The sequence below is a fragment of the Aethalodelphis obliquidens genome, unplaced genomic scaffold (assembly GCF_003676395.1).
Source record: "Aethalodelphis obliquidens isolate GAN/ISIS:26980383/991018 unplaced genomic scaffold, ASM367639v1 scaffold2, whole genome shotgun sequence".
In the NCBI taxonomy this organism is placed as follows: Eukaryota; Metazoa; Chordata; class Mammalia; order Artiodactyla; family Delphinidae; genus Aethalodelphis; species Aethalodelphis obliquidens.
Genome location: NW_020837946.1, coordinates 33165686 through 33187277, shown reverse-complemented (window position 1 = coordinate 33187277; position 21592 = coordinate 33165686). Strand labels below are relative to the sequence as shown.

At 41.0% G+C, this 21592-nt stretch overlaps 1 protein-coding gene across 1 annotated transcript in view; it reads left to right on the top strand.

Annotated features, from left to right (window-relative positions):
* KIAA2012 (KIAA2012 ortholog) overlaps window positions 1-19129 on the top strand; it is a 110267-nt gene extending 91138 nt beyond the window's left edge. Inside the window, 10 exon segments of the mRNA XM_027123866.1 lie at window positions 2955-3045; window positions 5847-6012; window positions 11025-11139; window positions 12639-12685; window positions 12687-12977; window positions 15082-15254; window positions 15899-16068; window positions 16892-17111; window position 17702; window positions 18992-19129. Coding sequence (XP_026979667.1) covers window positions 2955-3045; window positions 5847-6012; window positions 11025-11139; window positions 12639-12685; window positions 12687-12977; window positions 15082-15254; window positions 15899-16068; window positions 16892-17111; window position 17702; window positions 18992-19129 — 1412 coding nt within the window.
* The last annotated feature ends 2463 nt before the right edge of the window (window positions 19130-21592 follow it).

Sequence of the window (21592 nt, the reverse complement as noted above, 5' to 3'; positions counted from 1 at the left end):
CTCAAAGAGAGAGGGAAGTGAGGATTGAATATTAAGAGTCTTCCTTTCAAAAAACATTTTTTTAAATTATTTCGTTTTGCTTTGTTTTGCTTTGTGCTAATATCCATCTTCCCCACTAAAATTTAAGCTTCCTGAGACCAATGTGTGAATCCGTCCTACTCACCACTATATTCCCAGCACCTAACACAACGACCATCAGGTAGTAGGTATCTAATAAACATGTGATAAATAAAGGAATGAATGACCATTTCCTTGGAGTGTAAATTGGTACAAATTTTCTGGGGAGCAATTCAGCAGCAGACATTGTGCCTTTAAGACTGTACATTCTTCAGTAATCATAGATGTGGACAATGAGTAAGTCCTTTAATAATCAGAAACATTCCTTTCAGGGATATGCTATGCAAAGTTCATTTTAGTTATAAAAAAAATTCAAAACAACCTGAATTTTAAAAGTTACATGTTTGGTTAAGTCTATTATGGTATATCCATATGATGAAATGCTATGCTGTTATTAAAATCATTTTTAAGAATATTTAATGATATGGGAAATTCTAATAACGTAAAAATAGATTAAAATTATATATACATTATTTTATCAACTCTATTAAAATATGAGTATATATTTATTATATATGCATGAAAGTATACACACCAAAGTATTTTACTGTAGTTGTATGTGAGTAGAGGGATCATGAGTCAGGGGTTTTTTGTTTGTTTGGTTGGTTTTGGTTCTTGTTTTTAACAGGTGCCAGCACTGTTTTAGACACTTTATTTGTATTAATATATCTTTAAGTTTTTAAGCAGCTTTATCAAGAGATAATTGCCTTATAATAAATTACACCTATTTAAATTGTACAATTAGATGTTTTCTTTAAGTGTTAAATATTACTTTTTCTATAAAGATTTTAATGCAATGAACTTCACTTTTCCTTAGATTTTAATTATGTATAATTATTTGGTAGAATATAAAATTATTCAACCAACAATTTTCTTCTACTGAGACATTAAATATTGTTATGATTTGTAGGGGGAGGTTCTAGTTTTCTTGAGATTAATTGATATATAACGTTGTATTAGTTTAAGGTGTACAACATAATGACTTTATATTGCAAAATGGTTACCACAATAAGCTTAGTTAATGTCAATCAGCAATAGTTACAATTTTTTTTCTTGTGATGAGAACTTTTAAAATCTACTAGGTAAGTTCTGATACTGTATATGTCGACACCCATGAAACTATCACCACAATCAAGATAAAACATTTCAGGGGACTTTCCTATTGGTCCAGTGTCTAAGAAACAGCACTCCCAATGCAGGGGGCCCGGGTTCGATCCCTGGTCAGGCAACTAGATCCCACATGCCACAGCTAAGACTCCATGCCGCAGCTAAGAGTTTACATGCTGCAACTAAAGATCCTGCATACCATAACTAAAAGGTCCCACATGCTGCAACAAAGATTGAAGATCCCTCGTGCTGCAACTAAGACCTGGTGCAGCCAAATAAATAATTTTTTTTTTAATTTCATCTTTCCCAAACGTTTCCTCATGCATCCCCCAACTCCAGTCTCTATCATTTCCAGACAAACACCGATCTGCTTTCTGTCACTATAGACTGGTTTGCAGTTTCTAGAATTTTATATAAATGGAAGCATACCATGTATACCGTTTCTTTGTCTAGTTGCTTTTACTCCCCATAATTCTTTTGAAATTCATCCATGTTGTTGAGTGTATCAACACTTCATTTCTACTTACTACTGAATAGTATTGCATTGTATGTATATACTAGCCTGTTTATCCATTCACCTGTGGATGGGCATTTCGGCTGTTTCAAGTTTTTGACTATTGCAAATAAAGCTGCTATTACCATTTGCATATAAGTCCTTTTATGGACATATGCTTTCATTCCTTTTGTGTAAAACACCTAGAATAATGGTTGGATGCTATGGTACATCCAATATTTAATTTTTTAAGAAATTGTCAAGCTATTTTCCTAAGTGGTTGTACCATTTTACATTCTAACCAGCAGTGATTGAGAGTCCCAGTTCCCCTGCATCTGTGTTAACTCTTGATATACTCAGTCTTTTTAGTCATTCTAATAATTATATGTTGATTGGCAGGGAGGGTTCTTCTTTATGCTTGTGTTTTCCAAATTTTCTGCAATGAAATATATGTTTCATAATTAAAAATTGCTTACAGTATCTACAATAAAAAGTAGCCTAGTCTAATATGAAGTCAGTCTGGAGACTTCTCATTCTGAAAACTACCCAATACGGTCTTCAGAGCACCCAGCAATAGCTGTGTAGCCTGCATAAGCCTTCCTCAGAATATAACTTTTTTTTTTAAATCAGTTTTCTTTTCAATGATATAATCACACTGGGGTTTTAAGAAAAAATTTAAACACATACACCTCTTTATCTAGCATGTTATTTCCTTTTTCTGTTTTCTCTTCCAGCTTTTACAGTTTTAATACACAATTCTATAGTTTTCTATTTTTACTTGTCATTATATCATATTTTCCATGCTGATTTATCTTTTCAACCATAATTCTAAATGTCAAATTAATGCATCATAAATTTCCCATTGTTTGGCTGTTTCTAATTTTTTATTATTAATGATAATGTTGTAATAAATAACTTTGTACAAAAAGCTTGTTTCTTCTTTTAAATTATTTCCTTATGAAAATACACAGGAGTGAGATTCCTGATCAAAGACAAGAATGTTTTTCTAGGTCTTGATATGTACTGTCACATCGCTTTCCCAAAGGGGCTTACTGATTTTAATGTCACTTGCCACGTGTCAGCACTAGTTTCTGCAGCATTTGCCAGTTTCCTAGGTATAACATACCTTGTTGTGCTAATTTGCATGCCGTTGACTGCTCACCAGAGTAGACGTTTTCTCACGTGTGGGATCACTGTCTGCTGTCCTTTGCTAATTAAGGATGCTTTGTCTTCACAGACCCAGAGCAGAGGAGTATGACCCTTGACCCTCTTAGTGCTTCCCTGGCTGAGCACACGCAGACCCCTGAGGCAGATACTGTCCAAAAGGCGTAAGTATTCAAAGTCATAATGACATGGACTTCTCTACTTTTGTTTTTCTTTCTTTTTAATTAACTTCATTTCCGTTTTTTCCTAAGAGGCATGAAGATTCTCAGCTAACCAGCCCCATGCTCTACCAGCCAGAATTAAATTATTGTCTAAGAAACAAAGATTCTTGGGGAGGATTATACTGTGATGTGTTTCCTACTTAAACATATTCTTTGGCTGGGTGGGTGAAGAGTGAAATGGAACGCTAACTACGTGGAAGCAGCTTTCTCCATTTTTCCACATATCTGAGCTCTGCAGACATACCTCGAAAGCAGAGGTCTCTCAGCTCAACCTTGGTTTCTCCTCTCAGCATTCACTCAGCTCTGGGTAAAATCAATAATACCAATAATACTAATACAAATTGCTAACGTGTATTAAGTGATTCCTGTGTGCTCACCATGTACTTACTATGAGCTCATCAGCCAGCAGCTCGGCCGGTCAGGCCCAGTCACTTCACCCAAGCCCCGGTTGGCAGTGGCAAGCTGGACCAATAGCCTCTGTGACCTCCCATGAGCCTTGGTGACTTTAGAACCTGCTCTCACCTGCCTCATGGTATAAGGATTCCCTCCTGGGTCAGGAAGGCTGGGTGCTCTCTAGGAACAAAAAAGGGAACGGGGCACTTGGGTATTGAGGCAGCTAGCTATCTGAAGAACTCCACGTTTTAACTTTTGTATCTCATCTTCTCGAAAATGGATTTAAACTGCCTACAATAACAACCCCCTATCCACCAAAAAAGAAAGATGAGATAATCAAAAAAAATTTATTTTTAATCTGGAGGAAAAGAAAAAAGAACACCAACACTCCCCAAAAGTCATTATAGTCATTGTGACTAAAGTTCAGACTTTCAGACTGAACGTGAAAGCAAAAAAAAAAAAAAGAAAAAGGGCTTCCCTGGTGGCGCAGTGGTTGAGAGTGAGCCATGGCCGCTGAGCCTGCGCGTCCAGAGCCTATGCTCAGCGACGGGAGAGGCCACAAAAATGAGAGGGCCGCCAAAAAAAAAAAAAAAAAAAAAAAAAAAAAAAAGGAGGGGAGCAACATGATCAGGTTTTGTGGTTATCATTTGCAGCATGCCGGTTCCTCAGGGGAAATAAAGGTTTTCCTAGCACTAAATTCTAAAGTATTCTTCTATAGGTTTTATAGAGTGACATTAAATGATTTAAAGACTCATATATTTACAGGAAATTCCATTTACCTCATTTGATAAATATTTCTCAAGTTTCTATAGTAAGGCCCTGTGCTAGCCCAACTCAGTAAATATAATACTGATTTAGCTAAAAAATAAAATATCCAAGACCAGGCCTGGCACACGGTAGCTGCTGCTTCAGCTGTTACTCAATCCATATGGCTCTTTCTTAGTGACCTTTTTATCCAGAGAACATAAGTCAATTATCCTCCAGACACATGGTCAGTGACAGCAGTTCTACAAGGGATCACACTAACACAGTACATGACATTTTGGTATCTGAATCTGATCAAGAATAGAACTCAGAGGGCATAAAGAAATGGATATATAGGCGCATGTTTCTGTGACAACCTTTCTTAAAGGTCACTTTTTTTTCAGCTAAGCCTTCGATAGAAGAAATTTCAGTTAGGTAATCCTATTTCATTTTGTTAAAGTCATAAACATGCAACCCCAGAGAGGCAAACTATTCCTTCCTTGGGGGTGTGGAGAAAAGGGAACCCTCTTGCACTGTTGGTAGGAATGTAAACTGATACAGCCACTATGGAGAACAGTATGGAGGTTCCTTAAAAAACTAAAAATAGAATTACTATACGACCCAGCAATCCCACTATTGGGCATATACCCAGAGAAAACCATAATTCAAAAATACACATGTACCCCAGTGTTCATTGCAGCACTATTTACAATAGCTAGGTCATGGAAGCAACCTAAATGCCCATCAACAGACAAATGGATAAAGAAGAAGTGGTACATATTTACAATGGAAAATTACTCAGCCATAAAAAGGAACGAAATTGGGTCATTTGTAGAGACGGGGATGGACCTAGAGACTGTCATACAGAGTGAAGTAAGTCAGAAAGAGAAAAACAAATATTGTATATTAACGTATATATGTGGAATCTAGAAAAATGGTACAGATGAACCAGTTTGCAAGGCAGAAGTAGAGACACAGATGTAGGGAACAAACATATGGACACCAAGGGGGGAAAGTGGGGGGTGGTGGTGATGGGATGAACTGGGAGATTGGTATTGACATGTATACACTAATATGTATAAAATAGATAACTAATAAGAACCTGCTGTATAAAAAATTAATTTAATTTAATTAAAAAAAAAAAACAACTATTTCTCCTTCTCCCTAAGGTTTAGAACTTAGCCTGAGAGAACCCCAAAAGTGAAGACTAACTTTCTAATTTCCTTTATTCAGGGATGTGTTAAGAAAAAGAGGGCTGACCAAGTGTGTAAAATGCCCACCACAGTGAAGTTCCTGGCAGAAAACAGATGCTCAATTAATGTTTGTTCATTTTCCCTCTTCTGTGTCCATGAGTTTTTCTTTTTTCTTTTTCTGTGAAGTATAGTTGATTTACAATATTGTGTTTCAGGTGTACTGCCACGTGATTCAGTTATACAATACGTATCTTTTTTTTTTCCAGTTCTTTTCCATTATAGGCTATTACAAGATATTGAATATAGTTCCCTGTGCTATACAGCAAATCCTTCTTGTTTATCTGTTTTACATATAGTGGTGTATACATCAGAGTTCTTCTTTAGCTTGGTCCTGTTGTTTTGCTTTTTTCAAAGGGGCAGAGATTATAATGTGCACCATCAACACAGAGGACTCCCAGGACATGGGCCTGACTCCCCAGAGGGGCTGGATCCTATAGATACATCTCTTCTTCCAAGAGGAAAAGAAGGGAAGACTGAACCAAGACTGTTCAACCAGCAGACACCAACCAACATCAGTCATGTGAGTGTAAACACTTAGGTAGGAGCTTGGTCCAGAACCCTACCTGGAAGGTGCTCCCATCAGGGCTGCCATGTACAGTTGTATAGATTGCTTACTATACAAGGGCACCTGCAAAGGGAAAAAGTGGGAGCTGAAATCCACTCTGTGGTCCACTCACCATGCCCTGCACCCCAGTATTGGGTTGCATTCTTCTGAAGGATGGGGTACCCATTTCTAATTTCTACTAAGGTACTAAAAGGAAACTCAGTTTTCCTATACTCACATCACTTCTGACACCACATGTGTGAAGGATTTTCCCACATCAACCAATTCTCCAGCTCTCTAGACGCCAACCGGGTGTCCTACAATTCAACTCTGACACCAGCTACCCAGAGTTAGCACAGACCCCACAGGTTAAGGGCTCAGTCCCACATGCCTGCTCCACTTAAGACACCAATCACAAGTCCCAGGTTGTCACCTGTACTTCTGACCAACAATCTATAGAATAAGGGGTTCCTAAAACCCATCCTCATGTTCAATAATTTGCTAGAACAGCTCACAAAACTCAGGAAACATTCATTTACTAGTTTAGATTTATTACGAAGGATATTTTAAAGGATACATATGAACACCCAGATGAAGAGATACACAGGGCAAGGCCCAGAAGGGTCCCAAGCACAGGAGTTCCTGTCCCCATGGAGCTGGGGGTGTGCCACCCTCCTACTACATAGATGTGTTCACCAACCCTGAAGCAATCTGAACTCCTTGGTTAGGGCTTTTATGGAGGCTTCATTACATAAGCATGGTTGATTAAATCACTGGCAAATGGTGATTAATGCAACTTCCAGCCCTTCTCCCCTCCTCTGAGGTGGCGGGAAGGGCAGGGGGCTGAAAGGTCCAACCTTCTAATCCTGTGGTTGGTTCCCCCTCCTTAGGGGCTTTCCAAAATAACTCCATTAACGTAAGCTCAGGTGTGGTTGAAAGGGGCTTGTTAATGAATAACAAAAGACACTCCTTTCCTGTTTATGCTCCAGAAATGAGAGGCATACCTCTCATTTTATTATGTTGCACTTTATTGCACTTCACAGATAAATGTGTTTTTACAAATTGAAGGTCTGTGGCAGCCTGCTTCAAGCAAGTCTATCAGCACCACTTTTCCAACAGCATTGGCTCACTTTGTGCCTCTGTGTCACATTTTGGTAATTCTCACAACATTTCAAGTTTTTCCATTATTATTATATTTGTTATGGTGATCTGTGATCAGTGATCTTTGATGTTACCATTTTAATTGTTTTGGAGCACCATGAGCCATGCCCATATGAGATGGTGAACCTAATCAGTAAATACCTGTTCTGACTGCTCCACGGATCAGCCATTCCCTCTCTTCCTTTCCTCAAGCCTCCCTATTCCCTGAGACACAACAATACTGAAATCAGGCCAGTTAGTAATCCTACAATGGCCTCGAAGTGTTCAAGAAAAAAGAAATGTTTCACGTCTCCCACTTTAAATCAGAAACTAGAAATGATTAAGCTTAGTGAGGAAGGCATGTGGAAAGCTGAGAGAGACTGAAAAGCTACGCCTTTTGCACCAAACCGTTAGCCAGGTTGTGAATGCAAAGGAAAGGTTTTTGAAGGAAGTTAAAACTGCTACTCCAGCGATCACATGAATGGTAAGAAAACAAAACAGCCTTATTGCTGATACGGAGAAAGTTGGAGTAGTCTTGATGGAAGATCAAACCAGCCACAACATTCCCTTAAGCCAAAACCTAATCCAGAGCAAGGTCCTAACTCTCTTCAATTCTATGAAGGCTGAGAGAGGTGAGGAAGCTGCAGAAGAATTTGAAGCGAGCAAAGGTTAGTTCTTGAGGTTTAAGGCGTGAAGCCGTCTCCATAACAAAAGTGCAAGGTGAAGCAGCAGGTGCTGAGGCAGAAGCCTGCAGCAAGTTATCCAGGAGATCTAGCTACGATAATTAACCAAGGTGGCCACACTAAACCACAGATTTTCAATGTAGCTGAAACAGCCTTATGCTGAAAGAAGATGCCATCTAGGACTTTCAGAGCTAGAGAGAAGTCGGTGCCTGGCTTCAAAGCTTCAAAGGACAGGCTGAATGTTAGGGGCTAATGCAGCTGGTGACTTGAAGTTGAGGTCAATGCTCATTTACCATTCCAAAAATCCTAGGGCCCTTAAGAATGATGCTAAATCTATTCTGCCTGTGCTCTGTATATGGAACAACAAAGCCTGGATGACAGCATATCTGTTAGCAACACGGTTTACTGAGTATTTTAAGCCCACTGTTGAGATCTACTGCTCAGAAAAGAAGATTCCTTTCAAAATATTACCGCTCATTGACAATGCACCTGGTCACCCAAGAGCGCTGATGGAGATGTACAAAATTAATGTTGTTTTCATGTCTGCTAACACAACATTCTGCAGCCCACATGTCAAGGAGTCATTTCAACTTTCAAGTGTTATTTTTTTGAGAAATACATCTCATAAGACTCTAGCTGCCATACCTAGTGATTACTTTGATGGATCTGGGCAAAATCGAGAACCATCTGGAAAGGATTCACCATTCTAGATGCCATTAAGAACATTTGTGGGGAATTCTCTGATGGTCCAGTGGTTAGGACTCAGCGCTTTCACTGCTGTAGTCCGGGTTCAATCCCCGGTTGGGGAACTAAGATCCTGCAAGCTGCAAGGCACAGCCAAAAAACAAAGGAACATTTGTGAGTCATGGAAAGAAGTCAAAACATCAATATTAACAGGAGCTTGGAAGAAGCTGATTGCAACCCTCATAGGTGACTTTAAGGGGTTCAAGACTTCAGTGGAGGAAGTAACTGCAGATGTGGTCAAAATAGCAAGAGAACTAGAGGAGCAAAAAAACTGGTTTCTTGAGTTGAAATCTACTCCTGGTGAAGATGCTGTGAAGATTGTTGAAATGACAAAGGATTTAGAATATTACATAAACTTAGTTGATAAAGCAGCAGCAGGGTTTGAGAGGATTGACTCCAATTTTGAAAGTTCTACTGTGGGTAGAATGCTACCAAACAGCATTGCATGCTACAGAGAAATCGTTCACGAAAGGAAATGTCAATCAATGTGGCAAACATCATTGTTGTCTTATTTTAAGAAATTTCTACAGCCACTGCAACCTTCAGCAACCAACATCGTGATCAGTCAGCGGCCATCAAGACAAGACCCTCCACCGTGAAAAGATTATGACCCATTGAAGGCTCAGATGACTTTTTTAACAGTAAAGTATTTTTTAATTCAGGTATGTACATTGTTTTTTTAGACGTAACACTATTGCACACTTAATAGACTACATAAGTAAACAAAACTTTCATAGGCCCTGGGAAACAAAAATATTCATGTGACTTGCTATATTCCAGTATTCACATTATTGGAGTTGTCTGCAACCAAACCTACAATATCTCTGAGGTATGCCTGTACAAGAATTTTAGGAGTTCTGTGTCAGAGGCTAGCGACAAAGACCAAATATATATTTCTTATTATGTCACAACGTCACAGGTACCGAGTGGGTAGTTGTGGCCATCCTCTCTTAGGAAGAAACTCTATATTGTTTCAGCCCATGGGGAAAGGTGAAGACTGACATGGCTGTGGTCATATGCTTGAAGTTTCCCAAAAGTTAGGAAATGATGCAGCAGTGAATAGAGCTGGCTTTAATTTGATTTAAACTAGTTAACCATTAATTGTGGCAACAGCAATCTATCAAAGGTGAAAAATGCTTCACTTTGGTCCAGCTCTGTAGATGATGGTTTAGCATCAAAAAAGGGAGCAGGGAATTCCCTGATGGTCCAGTGGTTAAGACTCGGGCTTTCACTGCCATGGATCCGGGTTCAATCCCTGGTCAGGGAACTAAAATCCCACAAGCTGTGCGGTGCAGCCAAAAAAGGAAAAAGAAAACAAAAAAGGGGGCAGATCATAAAGTATATTCTATTTCTCTTTCTTTTTATGAAATTATAACTGAAATTATATCAAAGGCTGAACCTTAGGATCTTCCTACAAGCTCCACATTCTCTAAATATCACTCTTGGGACTTCCCTGGTGGCACAGTGGTTAAGAATCCGCCTGCCAATGCAGGGGACACGGGTTCAAGCACTGGTCTGGGAAGATCCCACATGTCGTGGAGAAACTAAGCCCATGTGCCACAACTACTGAGCCTGTGCTGTAGAGCCCATGTGCCACAACTACTGAGCCTGCACGCCTAGAGCCCGTGCTCCACAAGAGAAACCACCACAATGAGAAGCCCATTCCCACTTGCTGCAACTAGAGAAAGCCCACATGCAGCAAAGAAGACCCAACACAGACAAAAATAAATACATAATAAATAAAATTTAAAATAAATAAATAAATATCACTCTTCTGCTTCATATGGAACCCATATGAATTCCATTCTAAGCCATTCTGTCTTGTTCAACATAATCTCCATTTTCTTTTGTTTTTTGTTTCTGTTTGTTTGTTTTATAAATTTATTTATTTATTTTTGGCTGCGTTGGGTCTTCATTGCTGCACGTGGACTTTTCTCTAGTTGTGGCGAGCGGGGGCTACTCTTTGTTGCAGTACGTGGGCTTCTCATTGCGGTGCCTTCTCTTGTTGTGGAGCACAGGCTCTAGGCACATGGGCTTCAGTAGTTGTGGCACATGGGCTCAGTAGTTGTGGCTTGCGGGCTCTAGAGCGCAGGTTCAGTAGTTGTGGCACACGGGCTTAGTTGCTCCATGGCATGTGGGATCTTCCCAGACTGAGGATCGAACCCATGTCCCCTGCATTGGCAGGCGGATTCTTAACCACTGTGCCACCAGGGAAGTCCTGTTTGTTTTTTGGCCATGCCACAGGGCCTGAGGGATCTTAGTTCCCTGACCAGGGATTGAACCCAGGCCCCGGCAGTGAAAACGCCGAGCCCTAACCACTAGACTGTCAGGGAATTCCCAACATAATCTCCCTTTGATGGTTTTTTTTTTCTTTGCTTTCTACATATATCATGTTCCCTTTCCTTAATTTTTCACCTTTAGGAGATGGAGTTGATTGACAAAGCCAAGAGAAAGAGAAGAACCAAGACAGATAAGTCCAAGGCACCCAAGAGGGAGAGAGAAGGAAAGCTCCGTGGGGAAGCAGAGGCTGCTGTTGGTAAGGGACCATCCAGGAGAACACACCTAATGGTAGCCAGGAGGTGCCATGGAGAATCAGCATGGATCCTATGGGACAAACGATCTGTGTTGAGCCTCCTTGACTACCACAGCTGAGATGGTGTTGCAGCCTTACTTCATGTCAATATCTTGGGAGATAAGGATAGAGGAAACCAGGGGACTCTAGAGACCTATAATCACCAAGAGAGAAAATACAATAATAACACTAACACCTATTAAATGAATACCCACTGAATTAGGAGCTCTGCATTTATGACGTCATGAAATCCCCACCACAGCTCCATAAAGTAAGCGCTATTATTATATCACGTGGAGAGGCTGGGTGACTTGCGTAACATCAAACAGATCAAACAGGTAAAGTGGTGGACCCAGGGTCTGGACCTGTCATTTGATTCCAAACTCATAACTCTCAAACACTGCCTCTGTGAATAATAAATATGTCATCTGAGAATTGGTCCGTGAGAGCATTTGGGAAGGGGAAGGTTGCAACATGCTCTGAATGGTTACTCCAGCTGTCATTTTTCTTCTTGGTTCCTCGTGTTGCACCTCACAAGGAATTCAGGTTCCTATGCTTCTGGGGACTTTCTTTTCTTTGTTTCTTTTTAATTAATTTTTATTGGAGTAGAGTTGATTTACAATGTTGTGTTCTAAGGACCTTCTTTAACCTAAAACCTACACTCATTCTTTCCCGGCCATATGATGACCCTTGAAATAAATCAAAGGCTGTCAAAAAGGATGACATTGGATAGTTACCTGGATCAGATCTTTTTTTTTTTAAATCGAAGTGTAGTTGATTTACAATGCTGTGCCAATCTCTGCTGTACAGCAAAGTGACTCAGTTCTGCACATACATTCTTTTTTTATATTCTTTTCCATTATGGCTTATCCCAGGACATTGAATATAGTTCCCTATGCTCTACAGTAGGACCTTGTTGTTCATCCAGATCTAGTTTTGTGGTTTGCTTTTTAAAGTCTTGCTGAATTTACATCGTTGTCGCCCGTAACTTAGGTAGCATTGGCAGGACTGGGGAAGGAAATACTTGTGGCCCCAGAGGAGAATTGAGGAAAAGGCCTTAAGAGTATGGAAGGTTTAAACTTTACCAGGTTACAAAGCTGCAACCTCAAGCTAGACTCCTGAGGCATGACTTTCCAGCTGTACCTATAGGTCTTCCCTCCAGAGAGTCTTACCCCCACCATAGGTCAGGGTGTATCAGAAGTTCTTTAGTAGCAAGACTGCTGAATTACAGTTGATCCAAGTAGGATAAGGCAGTTTCTCAAAGGGTAGTCTATGGACTACCCTTCTCAAAACGCTTGGAGTGGTTGTTAAAATGCAGATTCCTACAGAATCAGACTCTGGGGTGTGGCTCAGGAATCTGCACCCAGGTGATTCCATTGCACACGGAAGTTTTAAAGTTACTGAAAAGGACGCAGAGATCACATTTATTAGCTATGTCTCTATCCTGCATTGTTCTCTCCCAGGAAAGTCAAAGGAATCAAAGGCTGAAAAGAAATCAGAGCTAATTCCCAAAGAAAAAAAAACCTGGAGTCAAAAGGAAAAAGACACAGAAGGAAAGGAATCTGGAAATAGTAGCAGAGCTGAGTGGGCCTGATGTCATTAACTCTAAGAAAACTAAAGACACCTCAGATGGAAGTTTCTTTCCTTCAGGCTCTGTTGTAGAGGACCCTTGGCTTTCTTCCAAATTTGATGCCCCTGAGAGCCAAGTTTCTATAGATGGAAGGTCATCGCCCACCCAGACTGCAACTGTCCCTGGAAACATGGAATCTGAAGAAGAGGGAAGCCATAAGGACCCTTCCAAGGTAGGGTCCAATATTCTCACCTTGGCCAGAGGGATTTCAGTCCTCACTGGTGCAACTGCAGAGGTGGGAAAAACTGCCCTGAATTACATTGCAGTTACTGAAACAGCTCTACTACATAGTGGCTTTATTTGTTCTACTTTGGTACCTTCTGACCCTTTAAGAAGCCAGATCTGATCAAAGACACAGGGTGGCAAAGCCCCTCTGAAATGATGTATTCTGTGAGGCTCTCAAACTACTAGGGCAGGTACCCACCCTTAAAGAGCAGAAAGTTGGCACAGCACCCATTTGTGAGAGGTACAGGCCTCACAGTTACAAGGAAAGGTGAATTCAGGCCTCAGAGCCAAGCACATATTCTTTTTTTTTTTTTTTCCCTGTACGCGGGCCTCTCACTGTTGTGGCCTCTCCCGCTGCGGAGCACAGGCTCTGGACGCGCAGACTCAGCGGCCATAGCTCACGGACCCAGCCGCTCCGCGGCATGTGGGATCTTCCCGGACCGGGGCACGAACCCATGTCCCCTGCATCAGCAGGCGGACTCTCAACCACTGCGCCACCAGGGAAGCCCCAAGCACATATTCTTGACTTGGCCTGGAGTTCATGTATTGCTTGCCTCTCAAAAGCTGCAGAAATTCCTCCATTCCTAATCTGCTTTTCTGTGGCACACCTCTGGGCCATGGGTAACTTATACACACACATCTATCTCCCTTTCCTTTAAACACTGCAAACGTACCCACAGCTAAACCACTATGGTTAAACTCGCATAAGTTACATGCAAATATGGTACAACTCTGCTGAATTTCATTTAATCTTTACAGCCACACCTGTGACCCAGGTATGATTCGTCCCATTTTACAGACCTAGAAGCTGAGGCTTAAAAGAGTTAGATGTTTGTTGCCAGAAGTTACACAACCATCAAGTGGTAGAGCCAAGACTTAGATCTTTCGACTCCAAAATCAGAGCTCTTGTCACTATTTTAAATTATTGTGTATTTATTTATTTTACAGGCTGTGGTCTTCCAAAAAGGATTTCAGAAAGATTTTTCCTTACTAGTTCTCAATCTTCCCAGCTGCCTAGACTATAGGATTCTGCTTTATACAGCAGATGAAAATTTTAAGCTGTGGGCAGAACTTTGCTGAGCCTGCTATAGACTCAGGATTTCTAGATTTATTGTCAATCCACAGTACCATGCTGCCTCAGTAAAGGCTAAAAAGCAAGGAAGTATCCACCCCAAGCTGGATACACAGAGTGCCCATGGAAGAGCTGCCATTCAAGGTTCCCCTCATGAGGATATTTCTGACTGAGGAGGAGGCATCAGGAAGAAAAAGAAAGCTAAGATGCTCTTCACAGAAACTAAGAGAACGTTTCATTGAAAAAGGGGATTTGCATAGGATTAAATATGAGTTTGACACATCTACACCTAAGTCTGCCCCTAAAACAGCCTTTATCTAGAACCTGTGGTTCTGAGCCCTGGCTTCACGTTAGAATCACTGGAATATATTTTTTAAACCACCAAGAAAAAAGTATATTAAAAAAAAAAAAAAAAGGAGTTCCCTGGCAGTCCAGTGGTTAGGACTCCAAGCTTCTACTGCCGGGTCTGGGTTCGATCCCTGGTGGGTGAACTAAGATCCCACAAGCCCTGTGGCGTGGCCAAAACAATTAAATTAAATTTTTGAAAACCCACCAAGGCCTCCCACCTAGGTATTCTCATTTAATTGGTCTGGGTGGGGCTTTTGGCCTCAAGTACTTTTTGAAAGCTCCTTGGGTGATTATAACGTGCATCTAGACAAACGATGTACCAGACATTATGTTGTCTCTTTCACTATTTCAGTTAATTCTGGTAACAGCCAGCTAAACGGAAGACAATATCCGAGAAATTAAGTTATCCCCAAATTCTGAAGCAAGTAAGAGAGAGACTTAGATCCAGGTCGATCAGATCCCAGAGCCCATGCCAGTGGTGGCAGAGTTTATACAGCTGTGGTCAGAGTGTGGAAACCACCTAATCTCTAATTAGAGGCAACATCCCGAGGGTGGAGGACGGCTCGCTGCCGATTCAAGGTCCCCGTGATTAGCGTACGTCCCTTGCACTAAGAACATTCTGGTTCCTTAGGCCCTCCTCGCTAAGAGGGAGCCAGAGAAAGCTTCCTGGGCCAGGCTGCGAGCAGAGAAGGCCGAGATGAGACGGCTGGAGATGGAGAGGAAGAGAAGGCAGAAGGAGCAGCTGGAGCGGGCAGAGAAGATGAAGGAGGAGCTGGAGCCGCGGAACCGCGCGCAGAAGATCCGGTGGGTAGGGCAGCCACGGCGGCCACGGAGGCCACGGCCACGATAGGAAGCAGAAGATAAGGCAAGGGTTGACTTCCACTAGGGGTAAAGCTGGTTCTGAGGCTCATGCCCTGAAGTAAAACAGCACGTCTCGTTTTTCACTATCCTGGTTATCCCAGGGACAATCTGGACCAAAGATAAGATGTGGTGTCTTAAACCATTAGGGTTACTCCAGACAGATGTTCACAGGATCTTCCCAGGAGGGCTTTGAGATCCAGTCCAGCAAACATTTGTTGCGCCTCTTGCCACATGTGTCTGCATTGTGTTAGGCTCTTCCATAGGCCTCTGGGCTCATTTAATCTTCACAACAACATTGTGAGATAGGAATTTCAAAATCCATTTGATAAGAATGGAAAATGAGGCTCTGGGAACTTAGGCTCCCGCGCCAGAGCACAGAGTTGTGTTGAAACTTCCAGGCTTCTAGTTCCAGGCCTGTTGTGTTCTTGCTTCTGCTCTTCAGCTAGGCTTCCCTTAGAAAACGAGTCTCCTCTGAATGGGACGCTCCGTGTGGCCTGCAGCCTGCAAAGCCTCCATCAGAGGCACGGCGTGTCCTAAAAGGACAGTGTTTTCTGCCATTTCCCTGACCAATTTGTGGGTTTTCTCAGCTTTAGGAAACAGACACTCGAGGAAGAACAGCAGAGGCAGGAGAAGGAGGAGAAAGAGCAGTGGCTCCAGTTGCAAATGGTCCAAGAGAGAGCTCGGCAGCAACAGGAGTTCTGGAGGAAGCTGCAGGAACTGCAGAGAAAGAAGCAGCGGGAGGAAGCCAAGAAGGCTGGTGAGGGGGACTCAGCTCTCTGCAACGCCCATCTATCTGGGACAGAAGTATATTTATCCCACTGTGGGTGTTCATTTGACTCTCCCCAGAGTTATTCCTATCCTAGGTCTCAGTGTGAAGCACTCTAAATGGATAAGCTGATTTTTTTCAAAGTGATTTAATATGTGTGACTCTAGTGAGTTATTAGATCAAAACAAGAAAGACTCATTTGTGGAAATGACTTTTGGGTCCCACTCCCAATTCAGTAATCTCCTGAAGTGGGACCCTGCCCCTCTCATTGCCCTTCCAGCATTGCTCAGAAGCTGCCTAAATTGGAGACATAGCCCTGGCTCCTTGCGTCCTTCCCTAGCAGATGGAAACAGTCAAACATCTGGATAGCTTCAGGGCAGCCTTTCAGGTGATGTGTGGAATCTCTACAGCCTCACGTTTGAGGAATAGGAAAGCACTTTAACAGATGACACTCTGTAGACTTGTCAGTCCAGCTGAGTAAGCACCAAGTTTCTCCAGACCCTGCTGTGACACCTGTCCCCAACCCATCTGCATACCACCCATGAACGTACCAGGCTCTGGAAACTTCTTCCCCGAGGTTTTGTATTCATTGCACACAGTGCACTGCACATAGTAGGTGCTTGATAAAGGGCTCTTAAGTTAGTAAGTTAACCCAAGGTAATCCCCACAGAGGATCTGGCAACCTGCTGTCAGGTAAGCTACAGAATATCTCATTGGGAGTCCCTGGGAATCACAGACTTGAGAGTCAGATCAGAGAGTTGTTTTCCCCAATAATGAGACCCCTGCTGAGCCTACCTGCCTTTCTGTTCTGCAGAGGCAGAGAAGCAAAGGCAGAAGGAATTGGAAATGCAGTTAGCAGAAGAACAAAAGCGCCTGATGGAAATGGCTGAAGAAGAACGGCTGGAGTATCAGCAGTGGAAACAGGAAGCAGAAGAGAAGGCTCGGCTGGAAGCAGAGGACAGACGGCGAAAGGAAGAGGAAGCAGCAAGGCTGGCTCTGGAGGAAGCCATGAAACAAGTCCAGGAACAAGCCAGGTATTTGCTATTTGGGCAACAGTTGCAGTAGTGGGATTGTTCAAAGGCTTGACTGCCTGCTACTAGTACTAGCTTTGCACTGCCTTTGGGCACGTGAAGTTTTCCCACTTCCCATAGCATGGTTTGGAAGAACTAAAAAATAGAGATTCTCCTGCTGCAAAGGTCACAGAATTTCTTGGTGGCTTAAAGAACTCATATGGAAGCTAGAAGGGAGTTTACAGATCATCTATCTCAGCCCTCTGGTTCACAGATGAGAAAACCAAGTCCCAGAGAGAAGGATCTTGATTAGGGCTAACAGTGACTTAGGGGCAGTACCAGGACGAGATCTAAGACTCCCTGGTCCTGAACCAGTACCTTTCTCAGTAAGTATTTATTGGGTACCTATTATGTGCCAAACACTATTCTGGACACTGGGAATTCAGGAGTAAACAAGACAGATGTCTCTTCTCCCACGGCATTTACATTCTAGGGGTGGGGGTGGGGAGACAGACTCTAAACAAAGATTTTTTAAGCTGGCAATAAATGCTATTCAGAAATTCTTTAAAGATGTGATAGGATTGCAGGAGGTTTGGTTCAGACGGATCGGCCAGGGTAACACCTTAGAAGAGGTGATACATAAGGTGAAACCTGAATGACAACGAGTTAGCCACATAAACATCTGGAAGAAAAATATTCCAGTAGGTAAACAGCAAGTGCAAAAGTTCAAAGAAAGGAATGAGGCTGGCATGGTGGAAGAATAAAAGAAAGAAAGCATGGCTGGAATGAAGTGAACAAGGCACAAAGAATATTCCAGATGAAGTCAGAGAGGTAGGCCTTGTTAGGAGAAATAGCCCAGAATCAGCCATCAGGGGCCAACAGCATTTCCCCCTTTGTTCTCTTGCAATAGTTATGATCACTGCATCTTTCTGCTAATAGAATCTCTTGAGTAAAGTGGTTTCAGTTGACTCTTTAAAAACCAGGTCCTCCGTAGTGGCTATATCATAAATTTCCCCTCTTAGTAAAGGCAAGAGTCATCCCCCTTTAGAACCATTAAAAGTGAAGGGTAAAGAAGCCCAACACAGAAAACCACAATTCCAATCTTAACTGTAAACAATTTACCCCTTGAAAGTAATTTTCTAAAACTTAAGCTTAATCTGAGCTAATAAATACTCTTTAGGGGACCAGAAAAAGAAGGAAGCCAGAACAACTCTATTTCAAGGTTTTCCACCTAACCTTGAGTTGTTCCTCTCCTGAAACATTCCTCAGCTGTTACGCGAATTACAAAACAGATCATTAGGGAAGTCTTGATTCCATTTTAAAATTATGTGTACCATGTATCATAGCAGTAGGGTTGGGTTCATAACTATTGAAACCAACAGCAAGCTACTGGAGTTGCAGTTTTCCACAAAAAGAAAACTGGCAAGTAGTACGAGGGCAAGTTGAGCAATTTTGCAACACTAATCCAAGTAGGTGAAAGCAAAACACCAAGTAATTAAAGGGGTACACGAGGGGTGTGAAAGAGCCTCATTCCAGCAAGGGTTAGGAGAACTTGATGCCAACTAGCTTGATCTCGTCTTCACTTGTGTGACATTGGCCCAGGTACACTTAACTTCTCTGGCCTGTTTCTTCATCTCCAAAACAAGGAAGTCCCTTCCAGCGATACAAATTTAAGAACTGTTACACCTTTCCTTTTACTTTCCTAGTAGGAGGATCATGATACTCTAAACCTCATATGTAAAGTCACTAAATGAACAGAGTATGATCTTCCACTAAAATGCAAGATCAGTAGCCCCAAGTCTAACTGATGATGACTGAAATCCAAAATTCTTCCACGAGCTTACAAGGACAATTTCTAGGATGCTTAATCAGTATTGTGATTGTGGGTGGGGTTGTTTCCTCAGGCAAAAGCTGCTTTGAAGAAACATCTTCATTTCCACCAAGAACTCTGTAAGGAAGCCAATGGCCTACAGTGGACACAGAACATTTCCAGACCATGGGTCTACTCTTACTTCCAGTTCCTACAAATACCAAGACCTTAAGACTAGAAGAAAACTAAAAAGTTAGGAGGTGGTGACAGAAGACGAGTAACTTGCTTCTGTAATGAAGTTCCATCCTGAGCTCAGTTAGCTCCGTTTCATCTGGTTCACCTCACCTCACCCCACTCTTCACTTCACTCTAGGCCCTCCCTCCCCACCACCCAAACCTTACTCAATCCAGTCAAACTTGTCACACACCTAAATCCTTTATGTTCTCTGGAACCACGTAAATCCAGAAGCTTTGGTGCCTAAAATTAGCCAATAATTTCATAATTTGTTTGAATTTCAGTAAATTTCAGCTTAATTTCAGTGAGTAAGACATTAACATAATCTTAGGGTAGCTGAAGTATTTCATTTCAGTGTCTCTGAAAGTGCTGTAGGTAAATGGAAATTCTATAATGCAATAGTTCTGAATTAGCAAAGAGGAGCCACAGGTAGCTATTTAAATGTAAGTTAAAACATTCAGTTCTCCAGTCACACTAGCCACATTTCAGGTGCTCAATAGCCAGATGTGGCTACTGGTTACTGTAGGAGAACATTTTCATCCTCACAGAAAGTTCTGTTGGACAACACTGTATTCTAGAGCCCAGAAAATTAACCGATCTTGAGGTTTTGCTCCTGTGTCTTGAAAAACCAGCCACTCACATAATTTCCCCATTTTTTAAATCACACTGATCCTATAAGCGTCTTGATTAGATAATGTCTTTAACATCTCCTTAATATCAGTAAGTATCTGATTAAGTATCTATCATAGATTGATCATTAAAGGGGATGAAGGACCTTTAGCAAATAAGATATGTAAAAAGATGGTAAAGCAAGCAGTATCTGAACCTGAATTTTCCCACGAATTTCCTTTGGCCCTATTCTATACTTCACTGTCTACAGCTAAAAAAACTTAGTATTTGCAGATGATTCCCTCAAATCTCCCACTAATGCTTGTAAGGTGCTTTCTACAGGAAATGCGCTTCCACAATCCAAAAGTGAAGCTTAATTTTGAGTCTGTATTGCTGTGTTACTGGACTTGCTTAGATTTGATGCTTATTTTCAAACACTTGCTTTAAATAGAAATAAAATGGCCAAAACACTGGCTATCAGTGAATTTAAATATGCCACTTAAAACTTTTTCTCAAACTTGTCGATCCTACTTGCACATTCATTCATTCATTCAATAATACTTAGGTGAGAAAGGAGCACCTCAAATAATTCAACCGAGAAGAAAGAACACTCAAGGAAAACATCCTTGCGGGGGAAATTACCATTACTGATTTTATTTTCTCCCTTCTTTTACAAATTTAGGATGTTGCAGTCAAGCACCAGGTAGAGAGGCTACACTAAATGGTATTCGAGGTCCCTTCCAAATCTGATATTCTATTAAATTGTTGCTGTGAAAAGCCTGTTTTATCAGCACTACTAACCAGATAAGCGCATTTTTCAGTTAACCATAGCAGACTGCAAAGCATTTAGAAGAATCCAATAAACTAAAATCAAGAAAATTATATCCCCCAAATTATATTATAGTTAAGCTCCACCACCTAAATGCTGAGAGCCCTCAGAAAGAGATGCAAACAAAGCTAAGATACCAAACTACATATTCACGCATTCTGGATAGTTCAAATAGCCTATGAGGTTTGTGACTCAGGCCTGACAGAAATATGCAACTCAATGAGGACTTTCTAGAAATGGGTCTGACTCCAAGTTACTATTTAAATATAATGATAAATGCCAGGTAATGGTCTAAAAGCTCTAATTTACCTAGACTATATATGTACAATACAAATAATTTTTCAGTTAGGGTCAAATATAAGAATTTATAAGGCAAGCCAATTATTTTTCAATAGAGGACTTGAGAAGGGATTCAAACTATAACAGTTTATAAAATGCATTAGAGATAGGTCTTATTCGCTCTTCTAATGCAGTTAGATGACATTCTATTTGGAATAATATGAAATAGGATTACGTATATGCACAGATATACTGAATTCTGTGATTCATTAAGGATTTAAAAGAAAAAGTTAAGCCCTCTAATTAAGGAACTAATTTGGTATTTTAATTTTATACAGTTTAAAGAGAGGATATAAAAAATAAAAGAAAATATAAACAAAATATACCAAACCTTAACTAAGCACAGAACATTTTGTAAATTGTTAAGGGAAAAACTGAAATTATCAATATCAATTAAGAATTTTTGGCGTGCCCATTTATTCAACATATTGGGTAACTGTATCATATATATGCACCATACAGGAATATCAAGTTTTTAAAAAAAACAACACTGGGTATTTAAAAAGGTATTGTGGCCTTAATTAAATCCTTAATTCAGAAGGCACTTCAGTAACTTTCAGGGCTTCAAAGTCATGATCGTCATCACACTACTAAAGAAAACACGTGTACCATGTACAAACAATAATTTCCAGTATTATGCAAGAAAACCTCATGTTTTAAGCATTTTCTTTTTTCCTTCTGTAC